The sequence below is a fragment of the Malaclemys terrapin genome, chromosome 2 (genome assembly GCF_027887155.1).
Source record: "Malaclemys terrapin pileata isolate rMalTer1 chromosome 2, rMalTer1.hap1, whole genome shotgun sequence".
Lineage (NCBI taxonomy): Eukaryota > Metazoa > Chordata > Testudines > Emydidae > Malaclemys > Malaclemys terrapin.
In genome coordinates, this window is record NC_071506.1 from 254,777,664 (window position 1) to 254,800,487 (window position 22,824).

The 22,824-nt window shown below is 43.0% G+C and overlaps 1 protein-coding gene across 2 annotated transcripts in view; it reads right to left on the reverse strand.

Annotated features, from left to right (window-relative positions):
• Nucleotides 1-22,824, reverse strand: part of ODAD2 (outer dynein arm docking complex subunit 2) — a 165,766-nt gene that overhangs the window by 137,455 nt on the left and 5,487 nt on the right. For both annotated transcript variants that reach the window (XM_054020776.1, XM_054020777.1), the window contains 4 exons: nucleotides 21,305-21,500; nucleotides 20,747-20,853; nucleotides 20,121-20,257; nucleotides 15,733-15,849 (listed from right to left, as the gene is read on the reverse strand). In XM_054020776.1, the coding sequence (XP_053876751.1) occupies nucleotides 15,733-15,849; nucleotides 20,121-20,257; nucleotides 20,747-20,853; nucleotides 21,305-21,500 (557 nt within the window). The remainder of the gene's footprint in view (nucleotides 1-15,732; nucleotides 15,850-20,120; nucleotides 20,258-20,746; nucleotides 20,854-21,304; nucleotides 21,501-22,824) is intronic.

The following is a 22,824-nucleotide window of genomic DNA, read 5'->3' on the forward strand; positions in this document are numbered from 1 at the left end:
CCGTGGTCTTGTGTGATGAGGGCCAGGCACACAGGAAGGGCTACTGGTCTGTCCACTGAAAGGTTCAACAGTGTGGTGAACCAGTACTGGCGGGGCCAGGCTGGCACTATGAGGATCAAGGAAGCCCTGTCCCGGTGAGCCTCGAGGAGGACTTTGTGTATGAGAGGGAAGGGTGGGAACGTGTACAGCAGATGATTCATCCATGAAAGATGAAAGGTGTCTGCGATGGAGCCTGGGCTGTAGGTCAGAAAGGAGCAGAACCGCTGGCACTTTCTGTTGCTCCGCATCACAACCAGGTCTATGTGGGGAAAGCCCCACCTCTGGAAAATCGAGAGCGCAATGTCCGCCCTGATGGACCATTTGTGACCATGAAACGAGCGGCTGAGGAGATCAGTTAGCTCATTTTGTCCTCCCGGAAGGTATGACGCCTCTAGGTGTATCGAGTGGGTGATGCAAAAGTCCCACAGCCTGAGGGCTTTCTGCAACAGGGGAGAGGAGTGAGCACCACCCTTGTTTATATAGAACATCGCTGTGGTGTTGTCCGTCAGCACCGACACACATGTGCCCTGAAGGTGTGCCTGGAACATTTGGCATGCCAGACAAACTGCCCTCAGCTCCCTTACACTGATGTGCAGCAATAGTTCTGCATGGAACCATAGGCCTTGGGTTCTGATATTGCCAAGGTGCGCTCCCCAACTGAGTGCCAAAGCATCCGTGACCAGTAATAGCATAGGTTGGGGTTTGGCAAAGGGTACTCCCACATAGACCACTTGAGGCTGTAGCCACCAGCGGAGAGACTTGAGAATGTGAGGGGAGAGGGTAACTATTCTGTCCAGTGGGTCCCTGCTGGGCCTGTGCATCTGCGCCAACAATGCTTGGAGGGGCCGAAGGCGCAATCTGGTGTGCTGGACCATGTCTATGCAAGCCGCCAAATGCCCCAGCAGTTTCATGCAATTTCTGGCCATCGTTGTGGGGACCGGCAAAGGTTCTCGATTATGTCCCTGAGTTCTTGGAAGCGCAGCTCAGGCAGGAAAGCCCTGGCTTGCATGGAGTCCAAAAGAGCTCCCATGAATTCTGTTCTCTGCATCAGGGCTCGTGTGGATTTGGGCATGTTCAATATGAGGCCCAGCCTGAGGAAGGTGGCCCAAGCCAGAGACACATGCTCCGCCGCCTGTGCTTGTGATATGGCCGTGAATTCCAGGTATGGGAAAACCTGAACCTGACTTTGGTTAGAGGAAGGCTGCCACGACCGCCATACACGTCGTGAATACCCGGGGGAGCAGCCTGAACTGGTAGTGCTGGCCACTGACCACAAAGCGAAGAAATCGTCTGTGGGCCAGGATAATGGAGATATGAAAGTATGCATCTTTCAAGTCGAGGGCGGCGTACCAGTCCCCCAGATCCAGGGAAGGAATGATGGAGGCCAGGGAGAGCATGTGAAATTTCACTTTCTTTATGAATGTATTGAGGTCTTGCAGATCCAGGATAGGGCGGAGTCCATCCTTGGCCTTGGGGATGAGGAAATAGTGGGAGTAAAACCCCTTGCCCTGAACTCATGAGGAACCTCCTCTATTGCCCCTAGAGCAAGGAGAGATTGCACCTCCTGCAGAAGGAGTTGTTTGTGAGAAGGGTTCCTGAAGAAGGACGGGGAAGGGGGGTGGGAGGGAACAGAAATGTATAGAATATCCCATGTCTACCGTGCTCAGAACCCAGCCATCTGATGTGATCTGGGACCAAGCACGGTAGAAGTGGGACAGTCGATTCACAAAGACGGGGTAAGGATCCGAGCTCAGTACTGGTGCTCCATCTTTGGGCACATCTTCAAAAGTTTGGCTTTGGGCCAGGGGGCTGTTTCGAAGAGCCCTGGCCTTGGTCTGAGGAGGACTGTGATGGGCGCCTCCTATTATTCCTGCCCCATCTCTTGGACGAGTCTCACGTTGGGCGCCCGGAATAGAAGCGGACAGAGGCTGAGGGTGAATAGTTTTCTTTGGGGTGCAGAAGTGTGGATCCCCAAAGACTTTAGAGTTGCCCGCCAGTCCTTGCCTGTGCAAGCGAGATTCCGTATTTTGGGCAAACAAGCCCACACAGTCAAAGGGCAGGTCCTGGATAATGTTCTGGACCTCCGGTGATATATTCAACACCTACCGCCACGTGCTGCATCTCATTGTAATGGAGGTGGCCATAGTCCGAGCCGTCAAGTCTGCCACATCTAATGCGGTCTGGAGGGAAGGTTCTTGAGACCACCCTGCCCTCCTCTAGAAGCGCATTAAACTCCCTGCCTGAGTCAGCCGGAAGCAACTCCTGAAACTTTGCTAATGCACTCCAGGAATTGAAAGCATAATGGCTGAGTACTGCTTGCTGGTTGGCAACTTGAAACGGAAACCCCCAGTTGAGTAGACCTTCCTGCCAAAAAGGTCCAGCTTCTTAGCGTCCCATGACTTTGAAGCAGGACCAGGCTGCCCCTGCCGCTCCTTATGATTTGCTGTGTTGACCACTAGAGTCCCCGGTTGGGGGAGGTGAAAAGGTGTTCATACCTTTTTTCCGGCACAAAATACTGTCTCTCCACCCCTTTAGCGGTGGGTGGTATCAAGGCTGGGGTCTGCTAGAGCACCCTACTAGTGTTCTGGATAGTTCTTATCGGGGCAAAGCCACCTTAGATTGACCCTCTGGAGCAAGGATGTCCACTATTGGGTCCAACCCCTCTGTGACCTCCTCCACCTGGAGGTTTAGGTTTAGGGCCACCCTCCTAAGAAGGTCCTGGTATCCCATGGTGTCCATCGCTGGTAGGGTGGTGGGGGTGCCTGCCACTGCATCGGTCCCCCGCGTGACTGGAGGTGGCTCCAGTACCACTGGCGGCACTGGCTCGGATGCTGCGCCCAAGTGTGAAGGCCCAGAATCCTTGTCCCGTGTGGGGTCCTCCAGAGCCCTGGGGATGTGGCATGACACCGATGTCACTGAGGGGGAAGCATGGCGTGCGGATGCCACGAATGCGGCCCTGGAGCCCTGACCCTGAGTCTTGATGATAGGCCCAAGGAATCCAAAAGGGCTATTGTACTGTGCCCTGCCACTGGGGTGGCCAGGATACTGCCGGTGCCAACGAGTCCATGACCCTCTGGTGCCAGCACCGGTGCTGGGATCACGAGCAGTACCGGCTGCGTTGGAAGACAGAAGACTCAGCCTCTGACTCGGAAGAGTACTCTGAGCCTGACCATGGGGGGAGGGGGGCGGAGCCCAACGGTGCTGGGGACTGGTACTGAGGTGATGGGGAGCTGCACCATAACATCGTGGGCTTGCCCCAATGGTGAACAGGAGGCGGTGCCGCCATTGGTGCTGTGAAGAGTGCTGGAGATGGTGTCATATGCGGCTCTGTCATAGATGCCGCAGATGGTGCCGTCGTTGGTGCCGCTGATGGTGCCTGAACTTGGGCCAATGTCTGGAGCAGTGCCGGTGCTCGCATCTTTGGGGCCGGAGACTGTGCCATCATGGCAATAAGGTCCCACACTGCCTTGTGGTATCTGGCGTGGAGGGGATATTGAGATCTTCCTCCAATTCCCCCCGAGTCGTGGAGTCCACCGACACCGGACTCGAGGGACCTCCGGCTGGGGCTGGAGTCAATGGTGCTGGGTCTTGAAGGCCAGGCCGTGAGTGTCTTGCTGCAGGATGCACCCCACTGGAATTCCCTCGCAGCTTCTTGAAGGGGGAACAACCCCTGTTCGCCTTCTTTTTCTTATGCAGCACCAGGGACTTTGAGTGGTGCCGCCCGCTTGAGCTTTACAAGCCAGGGAGTGGTGCTGATGCTCCTTGGAAGAGTCCTTTCTCGGTGCCAGGGCATCCCACACCGAGGCTGGGGCTTTACGCACCGATGATGCCGGTGCCATTTCCAGTACCAGCGGAGGGCTGACTCCATCAGGAGGAGTTTTAAATGACAGTCCCGCTCTCCTTTAGTCCTGGGTCTAAATCTCCTGCAAACTGAGCATTTGTTTGTCTGATGACCTTCTCCTAGGCACTTAAGACAAGCAGCGTGCAGATCACATCTGGGCATGGGTTTCGCACACGTCTCAGACTCCTTAAACCCCTGCGACCGAGGCGTGCCACGGTGCCTTGGGAAAACTGGGGGTGAACGGGGGGCTGGGGAGGGGGGGGCAAAGTAAGCTTAACTAACTAACTACTGTAACTACAACTCAATTAAACTATTTACAAATAAGAAAAAAGGGAACCACTAGGTAGCCACCTGCGAATGCAAGAGACTGAGTTTCTCCAACGACTGTCACCGGCAGTAAGGAGGAACTGAGCAGGTGGCAGGTCTGCAGGGACCTGTATACACCGCCATGAAGGCACCACTCTGGGGGCCTCCACATCCGACTCAACGGGTACCGCTAGGGGAAAAATCCTCCGACGATCGTGCACGCGGTGCACACACACACACCTATTGGAATGCACATGTGCAATCACTTGAAAAAGAATTATCATTTCCTCTAAAGAACCAATTATTTTATCTCAGAGAAACAATCATAACCACTGAGCTGCAACTTAATTACATTTAGACAGCGTGAGAAATGCAGCGGCTATCAAGAGACACCAACATCTTTGGAGCTTTTTTGTTAGTTGTTGCCACCTAGCAGTTTGCTATAGGGAAGGGAATACCCATTCATTCCAGATCGGCAGACATAATAGTACATTTAATATTTTATACACAAAATTTAAAATGAATTCAAAATCTGTATATTTTCAAAAATATACATCTATGGGGATTTTTTGCCATACTAACAGGAACACTTATTGTATTTTTAAATTCTATTTTAACTCTACTTTCAAGAGTTCTAAAGCAGAGGCAGTTAGCTTACTTACCACTAAAACCAAGAACACTACACCTTGACAATACCAACCTTTATTACATTCTATGTTCTAAATATTGAATCTACTAACCTAGATCTCCCATGGGGTAATAAAATATTTTGCTGCTGCCATTAAGTTGATATACTTTATATTCTTCAATATAACAATAATTCTATACCAGTAGGGAATACAGAGTTAGAAGTGATTTATCTGACAAAATTGAAGACATCGATATTTTACATTTGTTAAGTAGCTACATTTATTACCATAGCAAAAATTGTTTAAATTAAGAAAAACAAGAGTGTTATCTAACAAACAGTAACTTCAAATTGTGCCATTTTCAATGGGGGACAATTTATAAAAATCTAGCATTTTCTATCTTTGGTGATCAAGTGAAGTTAATCCTTTTTAAAACCCTGTTACTGCAGTAATCATGACCACAAATGTTCATACATCACAATACTTATGAACTGTAAATTCACATTTATATACAGTTATGAAGAATTATTTTTATCTAAGCAAAGATGTAGAATGAATTTTAAAACAATGTATTATTAAAACTATTATTTTTAGACAGAACAAAATATTAAAGGTTAATACCAAAACTGTCAAAACTAGCCACTGGTTTTATGTGCCCAACTTGAAATACCTTAGTTCTGACTTTCAAAAATGTGCTATTCCAGTTAAAGTAAACCTGAGCTCAGCACCTCTGAAAATCAGGCCCAAGGTGTTTCAAAGCTGGACACACAAAAATGAAGTACTTAAAAGCAGTGTCTACTCTTGAAAATTTGGCTCCTAATTATTTGCTCATTTCACCAAATTAAATGGAGTCCCATAAACATGAGAATGAACTCTAAGAATTTGCTTCCAGCTAACTACATTTTTATGATAAATAATTTAGCTCTTCCATGTAGGGGAAATATATAGGGGAACTGTATTGTTGCCTTGTGAGCCAATATTCAGGGTCTTGCAGGTTGTTTCTGTTAGGAGGAGAAAATGATAGGTTGTTGGGTTATTTTGTGAAAGCCTATTCATTTTCAAAGAATGTACACAAAGTCCTGTTTCCCTGAACACAGTAGGAATCAAAGAGGAGACAGTTTCCTTGCTCAATATTCCAAGCCTTTTTTCCAGCCAGCACTCAATCTGTCTCTCTTTTCTTTTTCTCAGTCACACTGTAAGTGCGCTTCTCTAGCTGTCCTTGGCTTTCTGCTCCTTCTCTGCCCAGCAAAAAACTACTGAGCCCTCTGCCTTTGCATTCAGCCTCAAATAAATCTCCACCTACACAGCTCATCCAGTGGCGCTGGAACGCTTTGTAGTGGGGGTGCTGAAAGCCAGCTACGGAAACTGTAAAACAGTGGTCCCCAAACACGTGCCCCCCTTACCTCTGTCTGTGCCCCCCGCCCCTCAGAGCCTTGGCTTTGGGAAGGGGAGACACAGACAGGGGCAGGGGGGCTGAGGCTGAGGCCACAGCTGGTGGCAGGCATGTGGCCGGCAGCTGGGACCCTGGGCGTGGGGCCGGCAGCCGGGACCCCGGGCGTGGGGCCGGTAGCCGGGACCCCGGGCGTGGGGCCGGTAGCCGGGACTCCAGGCGTAGGTTGGGGATGTTGCAGCACCCCGACACACCCTTAGTTCCCATGCTTATGAGCTCAGATCCTGATCAGCCTCGCATGTGGCCTGCATTTTGGGTGATGGCTCCTATTGTTTCAGTTACCTTACTCCAAAAGGAGCTTAACTGCTTCTGACATTTATCCCAAATGAAGGGCAGCTGTTAAACCCACCAGCGTCAACAAGGTACCATGCAACTCTCTTGTATAACAGCATTAAAAGGTCAATGAAAGGAATCCCAGACCCTGCTTAACACTGCTTAATAATGGACTGTGCTCTCCAAGTCAATTACAGATTAGTGCTGATGAGTTCTGAAAGGAGTCCTGTTGAGCTTTTGAAAGAATGGCAGTTGTGGCCAGGGCCTTGAGGAAGGTACAGTATTCCTCATCTTGGCATGCAAACATCAAGACTCAGATCCTTGATCCATACCCTGAGTGTGCATTATCAGCAACAGAAGAGGGTGAGTTTTTAGGCCAAAAGAAGTTCTCTTCTTCCTGTTTCTCCTAGAGAATATTAGCAGGAAACTGTTTGGAGGCAATTCTCTCACGGTATGTCACGAAGCAAACTTGTTCCAGACCTCACATACTGTAGATTCTGTTTCTGTATTGATAAATGCCATGTATTCTTTCTAACCACTTAAAATCACAGTTACAAAAAAGAACAGTTACTCACTTCAGCAAGAATTTTTTCTCTTCTAACAACTCTCCCCAAGCATATTCAATATACTTTTTAAGTTTTTTAGTGCTTGTGAAAGATGCCAGATTGACTGTACAGAAAATTGTAGCCATTAACCAAAGAACAGATATAGCAAAGGCAGTAGCAATGTAAGCTTCTCTATGTTATTCCATAAATGATTTCAACCATCAGATGGAGAAACTGTTATTAGGAGTGTGTAGATCAGTATCTATATCAGTTCAAATCCTAGATCTCTGTTGAGAAAAGCTAGGAAAGGATGATACTTATGGTGTAGGGTTTTCTCATATGGAGCCATATCTCAATAAGCTAAACATAGTTGACAGTTATTTACTAAACACCATAAAATGTGCTTTATGCTATGCAAAATGTAAAGGAAGTACGTTCCCTGTCTCAAGATGCCAGGTTCTGGTTAGAATTTAAAAGGCAAGATAAATGAAAGTGCTTTAGGAAGTTATATTGGTGATTCAGTAAGTGGCATTCTTCCCAAACAGTCAGTACTTAAACCAGTGCTCCAGTGTGATGTGAGGGGACCACTGTGCTGCTGGAGGAACCATCTTTCAAATGAAATGTAAAACTAAAGACTTGAACCTTTGTGGAGATTAAGGCTATAAGTACACTGCAAACTACTTGAGAGAGAGAAAGAGAGAGTGTGTGTGAGAAAAACAGGCTGCGTCCACTCTATGGTGTGTAACTACATGTATCAATAGAAGGACTCTGGCAGTGGGGAGGTAGCGGGGAGCAGCCAGATCCTTTCCACACTGCCTCCCCCTTGCCAGAACATTTCCCCACTACTTGAGTCTTTCACTGTGGCAAGGAAAGGCTCTGGCAGCTCCCTGTGGCAGGAAAAGGCTCTAGCTGCAGGCAGATGCCAGAGTTTTTTCCCACTGACAGAGTTATTCTCCACTGCTGGAGCATTTCCCTGTGGCAGGAAAAGACTCCAGCAACAGGGAGGCAGTGAGACACTACACTGCTAAAAATAGCAGTATAGATGGGGAGGCACTACTTGGGCAAGTAGAGAGCTCTGTAGGGTACATACCCAAGTACATACTCACAGGTTTCAGGAGTGTCTTTACTCTATTCACCTAAGCAGTGCCTCACCATCTACACTGCTGTTTAGACCCATGCTAGGGGGGCTGGGTAAGGTATGCTACTCTACATGGTGCCAAAAGAAATGTAGACATACAATGTAGATGTACCCTAAAGATCCTATGGCACATTTTACAAGGAGAAGGCTGTTAGCCTTGGTATAGTGGATACATTTCAATTTAAATAATAACATTCTTCCTACCTAACTTCTTCTATAGATTCAGTTGGATATAATCTTCTTCTTTACTTCCTATTGTAATTTGTTGGGCAAAATGTTTTAGGATTCTTTTGGCTTAAAGGTGCTACATAAACCTAAGAGGATATTTTTAAAAGCCTAAATTCCAATAATGATGGAGGCCTTCTGACAAGTTTCAACGTGTAATTAATTTTACTGCCAAGTTATAAACCATTGAAAATCTGTAAAGAGAGGTCTGTAAATAGGAATGATGAAACAACTTTAACTGTATTGGCACTACTGGATGCTATTGTAATAGGTAAAATGTGACATTTCTTACTCTAGCTAATGTTGCAGTCCGAACGGAAGCCAGACACACTTAAATCTTAGAGCTGCTGTAGCCTGGTGGCAAGGTATTTGGAGGAGAAGGTATTTGTAGCTATTTGTATTTGTATGTGTAGAGGCTGGTAGGGGCAGTGTGCTGGGAGAGAAGCTGAGCCCTGATTAGGGGGTGGAGCTTCTCTGACTAGGGGTCCTATCAAGGTAGCCAGCCAGTCAGGCAGTGGCACAGACAGCTGCAGCAGCACAGGAGCCAGCAAACAGAGCTGTAAACAGGGGAATTTGAGTGGGAGTGTGCAAGAGGAGTTTGGGGGGAAGACTAGGAGAACCAGGCAGAGGAACAGATAGGCTAGTGAAGGGGGGGTGTAGTGTTCTGGCAGTATTTTGATGCTCGTTGGGGGTTTGTTTTGCTGGGGGCGGGGGGTTGGTTTGGTTTGTGTTTTCCAGACTAACAAGATTTCGGTGGAAAGACTATGACAGATGCAGAGGCAGCAGTTGTAGTGACCCAAACAGATGAAGACACAATGAAGATGACTGGACGTGGAAGCTGCGGCATGTACATGATCCTGGAGGGGGTACCTGAAAAGAGTTTTGTCTGCATGAAGTGCATGATAGAGCTGATGGAAGATCTGAGGATTGGAGATGCAGGTGGAAACTCTGGTTGAGTTTAGAAGGGGGTTCGAGCAGATGATGGAGCAAAGACACGAGGAGGCTGAAGGGAAAAGCTCAGACTTGCAGATGGAAGCAGGACCGAAGAACTCTGAGGGGAGACTGCTGGGTGAGGAAAGTGGACAGTGGAAGCATGTGACTAAGAGAACCAGGCAGAGGAAAAGACAGGCTAGTGGAGGAGAAATAGAGCTCAGGAACAGGTTTTCGGAGTGGGAAAATGAAGAAGGGGCACAGCAGGTGGTCACTGAAGGTGAGAGGGCAAGGAAGAAGAGACGAGCAGCTAGTCCTATAGGAAGAGGGGAAGAGTCAATGGAGATAACAACACCAAATATGAGCCCCAGGAGGATACGAGATGGGTCGCAGAGAGAGGATTGCAAGAGAGAATAGGAATCGAGAGGACTTGCAGCCAGAGGGAACGGGGGATAGACCGGAGAATCGCACCATCACCAGGAAAAGGCAGCTCTGTGTTGGGGACTCCTTACTGAGAAGAATAGACAGGCCTGTAACCAGAGCTGATCCAGAGAACAGAAGGGTGTGCTGTCTGCTGGGTGCTAAGATACAGGATGTGGAGCTGAGGCTGAAGAGGATCCTAACAGGAGCGGGAAAGAATCCGCTGATTGTCCTTCATGTGGGAACAAATGATACAGCTAGATTCTCGCTGGACCGTATCAAGGGAGACTATGCCAGGCTGGGGAAGACACATAAGGAAATCGAGGCTCAGGTGATCTTCAGTGGGATTCTGTCTGTTCCTAGAGAAAGGCAACAAAAGTGTGACAAGATTATGATGATCAACAGATGGCTCAGGCAGTGGTGCTATAAGGAGGGCTTTGGGATGTATGGCCACTGGGAGGCATTCTTGGACAGAGGACTGTTCTCTCGGAATGGACTTCACCTGAGTAGGGAGGGAAATAGACCTCTAGGATGGAGGCTGGCACAACTGATTAAGAGAGCTTTAAATTAGGAATTTGGGGGAGATGGTTGGGAGATGTCCAGGTAAGCTCCACGCCAGATTTTAACATTGAGAGGGAAGAAAACGAAGTAAGAAAGGATACAGCCGTGGGTAGGAGAATGGACATGAGGAGGAAGGGTAGTGTAGATACCAGTCTAATAGGTGATACTGGCAGTAGAATGTCTGTGCCTAATCAGGTAAAGAATATGAGTGAAGCCAAACAGCAAAAATTAAGATGTCTGTACACCAATGCGAGGAGCCTAGGTAACAAAATGGAGGAACTAGAGTTACCGGTGCAGGAAGTGAAACCAGATATTATAGGGATAACAGAAACATGGTGTAGTCATGACTGGAGTACAGGTATTGAAGGGTATGTTCTGTTTAGGAAAGTCAGAAATAAAGACAAAGGAGTAGCATTGTATATCAATGATGAGGTAGACTGTAAAGAAATAAGAAGAGTTGGAATGGATAAGACAGAGTCTGTCTGGGCAAAAATCACATTGGGGAAGAAAGCTACTAGAGTCTCCACGGGATAGTGCTTGGGGTTTGCTATAAACCACTGGGATCTGATTTGGATATGGATAGAGATCTTTTTAATGAAGTAAATACTAATGGGAATTGTGTGATCATGGGAGACTTTAACTTCCCAGATATAGACTGGTGGACAAGTGCTAGTAATAATAATAGGGCTCAGATTTTCCTGGATGCGATAGCTGATGGATTCCTTCACCAAGTAGTTGCTGAACCAACAAGAGGGGATGCCATTTTAGATTTAGTTTTGGTAAGTAGTGAGGACCTCACAGAAGAAATGATTGTAGGGGACAACCTTGGTTTGAGCGATCATGACCTAATTCAGTTCAAACTAAAATCTGTGACTAGGGTTTCTGATTTCAAAAGGGCTAACTTTAAAAAATTAAGGAAATTGGTTAGGGAAGTTGATTGGACTGACGAACTTGTGGATCTAAAGGCGGAGGAGGCCTGGAATTACTTCAAGTCAAAGTTGCAGAAACTATCAGAAGCCTGCATCCCAAGAAAGGGGGGAAAATTCATAGGCAGGAGTTGTAGATGAAGCTGGATGAGCAAGCATCTCCGAGAGGTGATTAAGAAAAAGCAGAAAGCCTACAAGGAATAGAAGATGGGAGGGATCAGCAAGGAAAGCTACCTTATTGAGGTCAGAACATGTAGGGATAAAGTGAGAAAAGCCAAAACCATGTAGAGTTGGACCTTGCAAAGAGAATTAAAACCAAAAGTAAAATATATAGCCATATAAATAAGAAGAAAACAAAGAAAGAAGAAGTGGGACCACTAAACACTGAGGATGGAGTGGAGGTTAAGGATAATTGAGGCATGGCTCAATATATAAACAAATACTTTGCCGCAGTCTTTAATGAGGCTAATGAGGAGCTTAGGTATAATGGTAGGATGACAAATGGGAATGAGGATATGGAGGTAAATATTACCACATCCGAGGTAGAAGCCAAACTCGAACAGCTTAATGGGACTAAATTGGGGGCCCCAGATAATCTTCATCCAAGAATATTAAAGGAACTAGCACATGAAATTGCAAGCCCATTAGCAAGAATTTTTAATGAATCTGTAAACTCTGGAGTTGTACTGTATAATGGAAGAATTGCTAACATAGTTCCTATTTTTAAGAAAGGAAAAAAAGGTGATCCGGGTAACTACAGGCCTGTTAGTCTGAGATCTGTAGTATGCAAGGTCTTGGAAAAATTTTTGAAGGAGAAAGTAGTTAAGGACATAGAGGTCAATGGTAATTGGGACAAAATACAACATCGTTTTACAAAAGGTAGATCATGCCAAACCAACCTGATCTCCTTTGAGAAGGTAACAGATCTTTTAGACAAAGGAAACGCAGTGGATCTAATTTACCTCGATTTCAATAAGGCATTTGATACGGTTCCACATGGAGAATTATTAGCTAAATTGGAAAAGATGGGGATCAATATGAAAATTGAAAGGTGGATAAAGAACTGGTTAAAGAGGAGACTACAATGGGTCATACTGAAAGGTGAACTGTCAGGCTGGAGGGAGGTTACTAGTGGAGTTCCTCAGGGATTGGTTTTGGGACCAATCTTGTTTAATCTTTTTATTACTGACCTTGGCACAAAAAGTGAATAAAGTTTGCGGATGACAGAAAACTGGGAAGTATTGCCAATACAGAGAAAGACTGCAATATCATACAGGAAGATCTGGATGACCTTGGAAACTGGAATAATAGTAACAGGATGAAATTTAATAGTGAAAAGGGCAAGGTCATGAATTTAGGGATTAATAAGAAGAATTTTTGTTATAAGCTGTGGACGCATCAGTTGGAAGTAACAGAGGAGGAGAAGGACCTCAGAGTATTGGCTGATCACAGGATGACTATGAGCCAACAATGTGATATGGCCGTGAAAAAAGCTAATGCGGTCTTGGGATGCATCAGGTGAGGTATTTCCAGTAGAGATAAGGAGGTGTTAGTACCGTTATACAAGGCACTGGTGAGACTTCATCTGGAATACTGTGTGCAGTTCTGGTCTCCCATGTTTAAGAAGGATGAATTCAAACTGGAACAGGTACAGAGAAGGGCTACTAGGATGATCCGAGGAATGGAAAACCTGTCTTATGAAAGGAGACTCAAAGAGCTTGGCTTATTTAGCCTAACCAAAAGAAGGCTGAGGGGAGATATGATTGCTTTCTATAAATATATCAGAGGGATAAATACCAGGGAGGGAGAGGAATTATTTAAGCTCAGTACCAATGTGGACACAAGAACAAATGGATATAAACTGGCCATCAGGAAGTTTAGACTTAAAATCAGATGAAGGTTTCTAACCATCAGAGGAGTGAAGTTCTGGAACAGCCTTGCAAGGTGAGCAGTGGGGGCAAAAGACATATCTGGCTTCAAGACTAAGCTTGATAAGTTTATGGAAGGGATGGTATGATGGGATAGCCTAATTTTGGCAATTAATTGATATTTGACTATTAGCGGTAAATATACCCAATGGCCTGTAATGGGATGTTAGATAGGGTGGGATCTGAGTTACTACAGAGAATTCTTTCCTGGGTGTCTGGCTGATGAGTCTTGCCCATATGCTCAGGGTTTAGCTGATCACCATATTTGGGGTCGGGAAGGAATTTTCCTCCAGGGCAGATTGGCAAAGGCCCTGTGGGTTTTCGCCTTCCTCTGCACCGTGGGGCAAGGGTCACTTGCTGGAGGATTCTCTGCACCTTGAAGTCTTTAAGCCATGATTTGAGGACTTCAATAGCTCAGACATAGGTTAGGGGTTTGATACAGGAGTGGGTGGGTGAGATTCTGTGGCCTGCGTTGTTCAGGAGGTCAGACTAGACTATCATAATGGTCCCTTCTGACCTTAAAGTCTATGATTCTAACACATGCTATATGAGCTGAAAGCATACATCTCAACTCTGACATTTAAATCAAAGACAACTCTTGCAACAAATGAGGGATATCTTTATATTTGTCATAATGGATGAAGATATAAATGTAAATGGTTTGATTATAGAAAATATCATCAAAGAAAGTTGACCTTTTATGTTAAAATATATTTTCCTGTTTTAAAAATTCTACAGCTGCATAAAAAAAATACCAGATTGATGAGGGATTAGCAGTACTTTTTATGCAAAATTAGAAACTCAGCTCATATTCTGATGGAACACCAAATTACAACAAAATTATTTCTTGAAATACTCAGATATGTTATTTATCTTTAGAAACACAACTGTAGAAAAAGAAATTGTTGATGATACCAAAGTATGAACAATTATTAATTAAATTTAAATGGAATGAATTATAAGGTTGTGTTTTTATATTACATACTAATGGACTTGTGAGTTGTACTGTAAATGCCATTCCAATTTTTCTCATTTTGTGGTTTCCTTTGTCCCTAGAAATCTATTATATAAATCTGAGTGTGTTTTTATTCATTTACCCATTTTCATTATTCATTTTCTCTTTGGGCTGGATCTTGCACTTATAATAATAAAAAATATACATTGTATGTAATAACACTGTATCATACCACAGCTATTCTGGGAGGAGGCTTATAGCTGCAGATGACTGATAAAACTGGTAGCTTAATCCATAAAATTGTAGCAATTACTGTTGGATAATGATACTTGACAGAACTTTCTCTAGATAAGTTTTATCAAAAGAAACATACATTTGGAAGAAAAAACAAACAAATTAAAAACTTGACATTTCAACTTTTAAAAATATTTTAAGTAGTTAGAAATATTAGAAAGGTGTCACTGAAAAATACTGTAGTATAAATACAGTAATCACAAAGATATTTTTACACTTACTAGCTCACTCATGGACGAGTGAGAATAAAAATAGTCTCCCATTGTCATAATTTGATGTTATAGGATATGAATATATTTAGTACAAAAGAATATATTTAATACAAAAGAGATTAAGGCATTGCAAGTTCTTGGAAATTTTACATCTAATCACAGATATACATTGTAACTACAACAGAAAACATGAAATATGCAGCAGATTTATACTAACTTTCTTTAGAAACATTGCTGCAGAAATCTAACAACTTTGCAAGTCGATTATATAGCAATGTTTGTATTCTAGACCAAGTTGGTCAGAACCCATGTAATTCTTACAAATGCAGTTATTTGTAACAGTGACGCAAAGGACATGCCCCCTGTTGGCCAAGCAAGGCCCTGCATGCACACTTCCCTCAGCTTGCTCTACTAGTGTTCAGAAATAAACTACTTGCCTCCAGAGTCTTTAAACAATATTCCCCTTCTCCTAGGATTCAATTTATTTAGTTCATACAGCTTCCCCCAAAGAGCTCCACTTTAGGTTCAGGAGTCTTAACAGCCCTGTTTCTTGGAGATAGAGGGTTTCAGTCAAGCTGCTCCCTCCTTGTCACAGAAGGCCCACGGCTCCCCTTTTTGAGCTGTGCTCATTACCTCAGGCCAGCTGTGGCTTTCAACCAGCTTCTCATTCAGCTGGCCCCTTTCTCCCAATAGTCCCCAGATTCAGAGGATTCAGCTGATAACCTTCTCCTGCTGGTGTCTCTCTGAATATACACTGCCCTTTACTTCCAGCTCATTCCCAATTGGCTGGAAGACAAGAGAGACTTGCCCCACCCACTCTGCAAGACTTTTGGTCCCAGTGCCTTAAACAAACAGTAACTGACTTTCTCCCAATCATTACATATTCTGGGGACTGCTTCCTCTATTCCAATATCTTATTTCCTAGATCTTTTGCATACATCAAAGCCTCCCAAAATCTTAAAGGGCCATGCCACATAACTGGGATGAGCTGACTGCTAAGCACCACTACTGATATGGGAGCAGACTATATCACAGTACAATATGTAAAATATATACATACCTGTTTAGCCATATTCTCTACAAATTTTGGTGATCTTTCCCTTAATAATGTTATAAGATCTTTACATATGTCACTTTTTCTCTCATAGTCAATATCATCTTTCTCCTTTCCTCTACCCTTAAAAAAGAACACAATTTTAAATTATTATTATTATTCTCTTTCATAATAGATTTCTATCTGTAAGGTAAATACTGTTCAGGAACATAGGTCCCAAACTTGCATTGATCTTCACACAACTGACCAATGTGCCAGCATAGAGCCCCCAGGGTCCACTCACATGGAACTCATTGCAGGATCAGCATCTTAGACCCAGTCCTGCAAATAGTTACTACTGTGTGTGGTGCTCTGTGAGTAGTCCCATGGAAAAGGACTTAGGGACCATGGGGGAAAACCAAATGAACATGAGCCTCTAGTATGATGCAATGGCTAAGAAAGCTAGAATGTATAATCAGGGGAAGAGCAAGTAGAAATATAGAGGGGATATTACCACTGTATATGGCATTAGCAAGACCATTATTGGAATATTGTGTCCAGTTCTGGTGTTCATACTTTAAAACGGATGGTGAGAAATTGGAAAGGATATAGAAAAGAGCTACAACACTGATTTGAGATCTGGAAAGCCTGCCTTACAGCGAGAGACTACAGAAGCTCAATCTGTTTATAGCTGATCACACAGAAGATTAAGAGGTGACTTAACAATGTTCTAGAACTTCCTACATGGGGAAAAGATTTCTAACAGAAGAATGCTCTTTAATTTAGCAGACATAAGTATAACAAGGGCTAATGGCTGGAAGCTAAAACTAGACAAATCCAGACTAGAAATAAAGCACACATTTTTGACAGAAAGGATAATTAACCATTGGAAGAACTTAATTGGAGATAAGAATGAGGAGTACTTGTGGCACCTTAGAGACTAACAAATTTATTTGGGCATAAGCTTTCGTGGGCTAAAAACCGACTTCATCAGATGCATAGAGTGGAAAATACAGTAGGAAGATATATATATATATAAACACACACACACACACACACACACAGAGAGGACATGAAAAAAATGGGGGTTTCCATACCAGCTCTAATGAGACTAATCAATTAAGGTGGGCTATTATCAGCAGGAGAAAAAAAAACTTTTGTGGTTATAATCAGAATGGCCCATTTCAAACAGTTGACAAGAAGGTGTGAGTAACAGGAGGGGAAAAATTAGCATGGGGAAATAGTTTTTAGTTTGTGTAATGATCCATCCACTCCCACTCTTTATTCAAGCCTAATTTAATGGTGTCCAGTTTGCAAATTAATTCCAGTTCTGCAGTTTCTCGTTGGAGTCTGTTTTTGAAGTTTTTTTGTTGAATAACTGCCACTTTTAGGTCTGTAATTGACTGTCCAGGGAGGCTGAAGTGTTCTCCGACTGGTTTTTGAATGTTATAATTCTTGATGTCTGATTTGTGTCCATTTATTCCTTTGGTAGAGACTGTCCAGTTTGGCCAATGTACATGGCAGAGGGGCATTGCTGACACATGATGACATATATCACATTGGTAGATGTGCAGGTGAACGAGCCCCTGATGGTGTGGCTGATGTGATTAGGTCCTATGATGGTGTCTCATAGGTGGAATAGATATGTGGACAGAGCTGGCAATGGGCTTTGTTGCAAGGATAGGTTCCTAGGTTAGCGTTTTTGTTGTGTGGTGTGTAGTTGCTGGTGAGTATTTGCTTCAGGTTGGGGGGCTGTCTGTAAGCAAGGACTGGCCTGTCTTCCAAGATCTGTGAGAGTGAGGGATTGTCCTTCAGGATAGGTTGTAGATCCTTGATGATGCGCTGGAGAGGTTTTAGTTGGGGGCTGAAGGTGATGGCTAGTGGCGTTCTGTTACTTTCTTTGTTGGGCCTGTCCTGTAGTATGTGACTTCTGAGTACTCTTTTGGATCTTGTGGGGGGAGGGATAGCTCAGTGGTTTGAGCATTGGCCTGCTAAACCCAGGATTGTGAGTTCAATCCTTGAGAAGGCCATTTAGGGATGGGGGGGGGAGTCTGTCAGGGACAGTACTTGGTCCGACTAGTGAAGGCAGGGGACTGGACTCAATGACCTTCCAGTTCTATGAGATAGAAATATTTCTGTCGATCTGTTTCTTCACTTCAGCAGGTGGGTATTGTAGTTTTAAGAACACTTGATAGAGATCTTGTAGGTGTTTCTCTGTCTGAGGGATTAGAGCAAATGCAGTTGTATCTTAGAGCTTGGCTGTAGACAGTGGATCGTGTGATGTGGTCTAGATGAAAGCTGGTGGCATGTAGGTAAGTATAGCGGTGAGTAGATTTCTGGTATAGGGTGGTGTTTATGTGACCGTTGCTTATTAGCACTGTAGTGTCCAGGAAGTAGATCTCTTGTGTGGACTGGTCCAGGCTGAGGTTGATGGTGGGATGGAAATTATTGAAATCATGGTGGAATTCCTCAAGGGCTTCTTTTCCCTGGGTCCATATGACGAAGATGTCATCAATGTAGCGCGAGTGGAGTAGGGGCGTTAGGGGACGAGAGCTGAGGACGTGTTGTTCTAAGTCAGCCATAAAAATGTTAGCATACCGTGGGGCCATGCATGTACCCACAGCAGTGCCGCTGACTTGAAGGTATACATTTTCCCCAAATGTGAAATAGTTATGGGTGAAGACAGTGTGATTGATTCTTCATCACTTGAACTTTTAAAAGCAAGAATGGATGTCTTTCTAAAAGATATGCTGTAGCTCAACCAGAAGTTACGGACTTGATGAAGGATACTGAGCGACATTTTATGGATTGTGTTATGGAGATCAGATTAGATGATGGTAATGGCCCCTTCTGGCCACAAAATCTATTAATCTATTATTTCAATGGGACACATAGTAGTAAGCACTTCATCCAGTAGAATGTGTTTAGAAGATCATGCCCTTATTTATAGCTGGGGGGGAAATGTATGGGTTTTTTCCCTTAAAGATCTGTGAAATTTTGTGTAGGTTTTATTCTTTATTATATTTGTCCCAAACTCTTATATTTTTATACAAGCAATCATCATAAGAAGAGAGAAAAATAGTTTGGGACTGGGACTCAGGAAGGAGAGGGTGCAGTAACCTTGTGCAGTAACTGTAGTTCTTCGATGTGTGTGTCCCTATGGGGGCTCCACTTTAGATGACGTGCGCCCCACATGCCTTCATTCAGAGATTTTCATTAACAGTGTCCATTCAGCCTGCACATGTGTCCTACATGTCCTTGTGCCCCACACCAGGGCTATATGGGACTGCACAGGCAAACCATCCTCTACCACAAAATCTATCACAAAGTTCTACAAGGAAACTCTGAAGTACAGGGGAAGGAGGGCAGGTAGTGGAGCACCCATCGGGACATACATCTCAAAGAACTACAGTTACTGCACAGGGTGAATAACCTCTCCTTCTCTGAATAGTGTCCCTATGGTTGCTCCACTTCAGATGACTCCCAAGAGCAGTATACTCATGGCAAGAAGGGAGTTACAGAATCAGGTCCAGAAATGAAGATGGAACCGCATAGCCAACTGCCACACCGAATCTAGAGGCATGGACCAGAGCATAGTGCTTAGAGAAGGTATGTACTGAAGACCATGTAGTGGCTCTGCAGATACTGGAACATCTTTAAGTAATGCCATAGATGTTGATTGCGACCTGATAGAGCATGCTAACACCGTGAAAGGGGGTTGAAAGCTGGCCGCATACTCTAATACAATGTTTCCCAAACTTGTTCCGCCACTTGTGCAGGAAAAGCCGCTGGCGGGCCGGGCCAGTTTGTTTACCTGCCGTGTCCGCAGGTTCGGCCGATCACAGCTCCCAGTGGCCGCGGTTTGCTGCTCCAGGCCAATGGGAGCTGCTGAAAGCGGCGGCCAGTATGTCCCTCGGCCCGCACCGCTTTCAGCAGCTTCCATTGGCCTGGAGCAGCGAACCGCGGCCTTTGGGAGCCACAATCGGCAGAACCTGCGGATGCGGCAGGTAAACAAACCGGCCCAACCCGCCAGGGGCTTTCCCTGCACAATTAGCGGAACAAGTTTGGGAACCACTGCTCTAATAGCTAGATGTAGTGAAAGGAATGTGCAAAATAAGCATTTTATGTGCTGCTTCACACATGTGGTAACAAAGTAGATTTACAAGTGATGTGTAAACCACTAGGATTCACTGTTCAGGCAACAGCAGAAAAAGAAATAATGACTTATTGTCAAAATGTAAAAAATATAAAGCATCATGCATGATTATTTTCTCTCTTTCCGCAGAGCCTTTAAAGTAGCTCCTCAGCTCTTGGTTGAATGCAACTGCCCTAAATCCTCAGGCAGGACTCACCCATTTTTACATACAGTACTCAAGTTTCTGTTATCCCGGATTTGAGTTTTTATTGTTACTTACTCCATTTAAAAACACTCCTGCTGTGCTGCAAGTGATGTACAAAGGATCGGTGTCATGTGGTTTAACAATCAAATAACAGATTTCCCCATGGACTTGTCTCCAAGGTGGGGCTCGACATCCATTGGAGAATTCATAATCTGCAACAAGAGTGTTTTTGTTATTTTTCAAAATATATTGCTATTTCTAATAGTAAGACCTGAATAGACTTTTAATTATAAAATTCATACAAATTAAGGTCCCAATCCTTCAACCCTTACTTATGTCAACAATCTGAACTCATTTAGGACTTGATCCTGCAAAGTGCTGAGCATTCCGGCCTGATCCAACAAACCACTTATACACACGTGCAGCACTTCTCAGGACCAAGCCCTTAATTAGTCCCACTGAATTCAATGGGACATGAATAGGGATTATTTATGTAAATCAAGGTTGAAGAATTGAGCTCCATATCTGTAGGTACATGTTGTTCTATATCATTACTTAAAAATAGAAATACACATTTTAAATCAGTAAGAGATAATGAATTTATTTTAACATCTACATGAAAAAAATATTTTTTTATATTTAATGTATATGTGTAAATGTAAAACATGATAAAACAAAAACATAAAAGGCAGAATTATAACCTGATGTATATTCAAGAGATTCCAGCACAGTATCTTCTCCTTCTCCAGAGAAATGTTTGAGCAGATCCACTTCATTTTTTACAGCAGCTGGACTTAATCTCACCTCTCTGTAATTAATAGAAAATAGTCTAAAATCTAATAATAAAAAATACAACTCTATTAAAACGTTTTAATTGCTAGTGTATTATATATATATATATATATATATATATATATATATATATATATATATATATATATGTATATTATATTGAGTTGCTTTCAAATACAGAACATATGCACTGCATGCATGTATACACGCGCGCACACACACACACACTTTCACATATACATATTTATACTCATATTGTTAAACCTCCAGAAAATATCTTTCATTTCAGCAACTTTTCCTGGTTTTCATAAATCAATAAAAATATTTACTTTCATACCTCTTTTGAGTGATTTCTTCATATCACACCAAAAGCACATGTTTTGGGTTAAAATGAATTTAATTTAAAAAAAAACAAAACAAAAAATTTACTGGCTAAAAATGGACAGTTTAATTTGCAATGCACTTACTGTGAAATATGTTTTAAAGAACTGTTAAGTAGTTGCATATCCAGCTGTTGAAGAAGAAGAGAGATCTTCATTTTAATCTCTGTATCGGGATCATCATCTTTTTTCATTCTGTCCAGCAAGCGCAGCATGGACATATCTTCTCCTTCAATGGTCCCATATCCCGGGCCAAGAATTTTCACTATAGGATCTCTATTGGCTGTAAATGATAAACACTGTCAATATAAAGATAATGATACTTTAAAACTGATCTTAAAGGATTTTTAAAATCCTTCACTGCCAAAGCATTTTAACAATGGTAACTTATAATATGAACACATATTTAATTTTAAAAGATAGATAATGGGTTCCTTAACATGTTTAAAATGTTACTGTTTTATCCTGTAGGAGTAAATGATTTCACATTTGAAATACATTAATATATCAGTTTTTAACAATATGAAAACAAAATTCAGGTAAAACAAATAATAAACAGGAGCTGTCTTCTGGTGAATAAACATTGATATTTACCTCTTGATTCAATAAATCTAAAACTCTCTTTTAGGTCAGTATTTACCTTCAGGGATAATAAAATTGGATGATGGCCCAAACATCAAGTCAATGGGCTCAATTCACAGAAAAGCCATCATTACGGAAGTTTGATTTAGTATAAAACAATGTCTTAAAAGATTTGTTGGCAACAATCCCAATGATTCCATAAAAGGCCCAGCTATCACTTGCTCAGGATTGCCAGCTGTCCTATACAGTGACCAGTGACACAACTGTGTGTCAGCTGGTTTTATAAACTCCTCTTGTTCTCAGTGGCCCAATAAGTGACAGTATTCTTACACAGGTGCATAGCAGTTGCTGGCTCACACTGAAGCATGATCCCTGTGTGTGTCTTTGCTGTGTGAGCATTTTACAAATCAGGCCCAATACATCTGTGGCTGCATCAGAATTGTAGCTAACTTGTTGTCTACCAATTTCACAAATGAATGTTACTCAGATCTTGCATCGCCATAAGTGTCTAATTTAGCACAAGTAGGTGCTTTTTAGTCACAGTTTGTATACAAGGAACTGGATATGACCCAATAACTATACTATTACATATTTTCTAAAAGCATTCATCAGAAAGATCTGAAAATGTTCATAGCCATGAACTTCTTAAGCATAACATATTTTATTGGTTATTTTTAATAAATTAACATTATAAAAGGGAGATTACGTTAAAAGTACAGAAAAAAATTATTATTAGCTTCTGAGGACACATTTAGTAGATTTGAATATATGATCTGCTATAATTGTTGAGGTACCAATCAGTATACATGTATCTTTATATGTAATTCAGCGTTAACATTATTCCAGACCTCTATATTACTCACTTCAGTGAAGATAAAAAAATAAAAAATAGAAGTTTGCTGGTTCATCAAATCACTGTTTTCAACCAATCTCTCATAAGCCAAAATTTGTACTAAATAAAATGTAACGTATGTGTTTCTTTCTTTCTCTTATTTTTTTAAACATTAAAATTCAAGGGCAAGAAA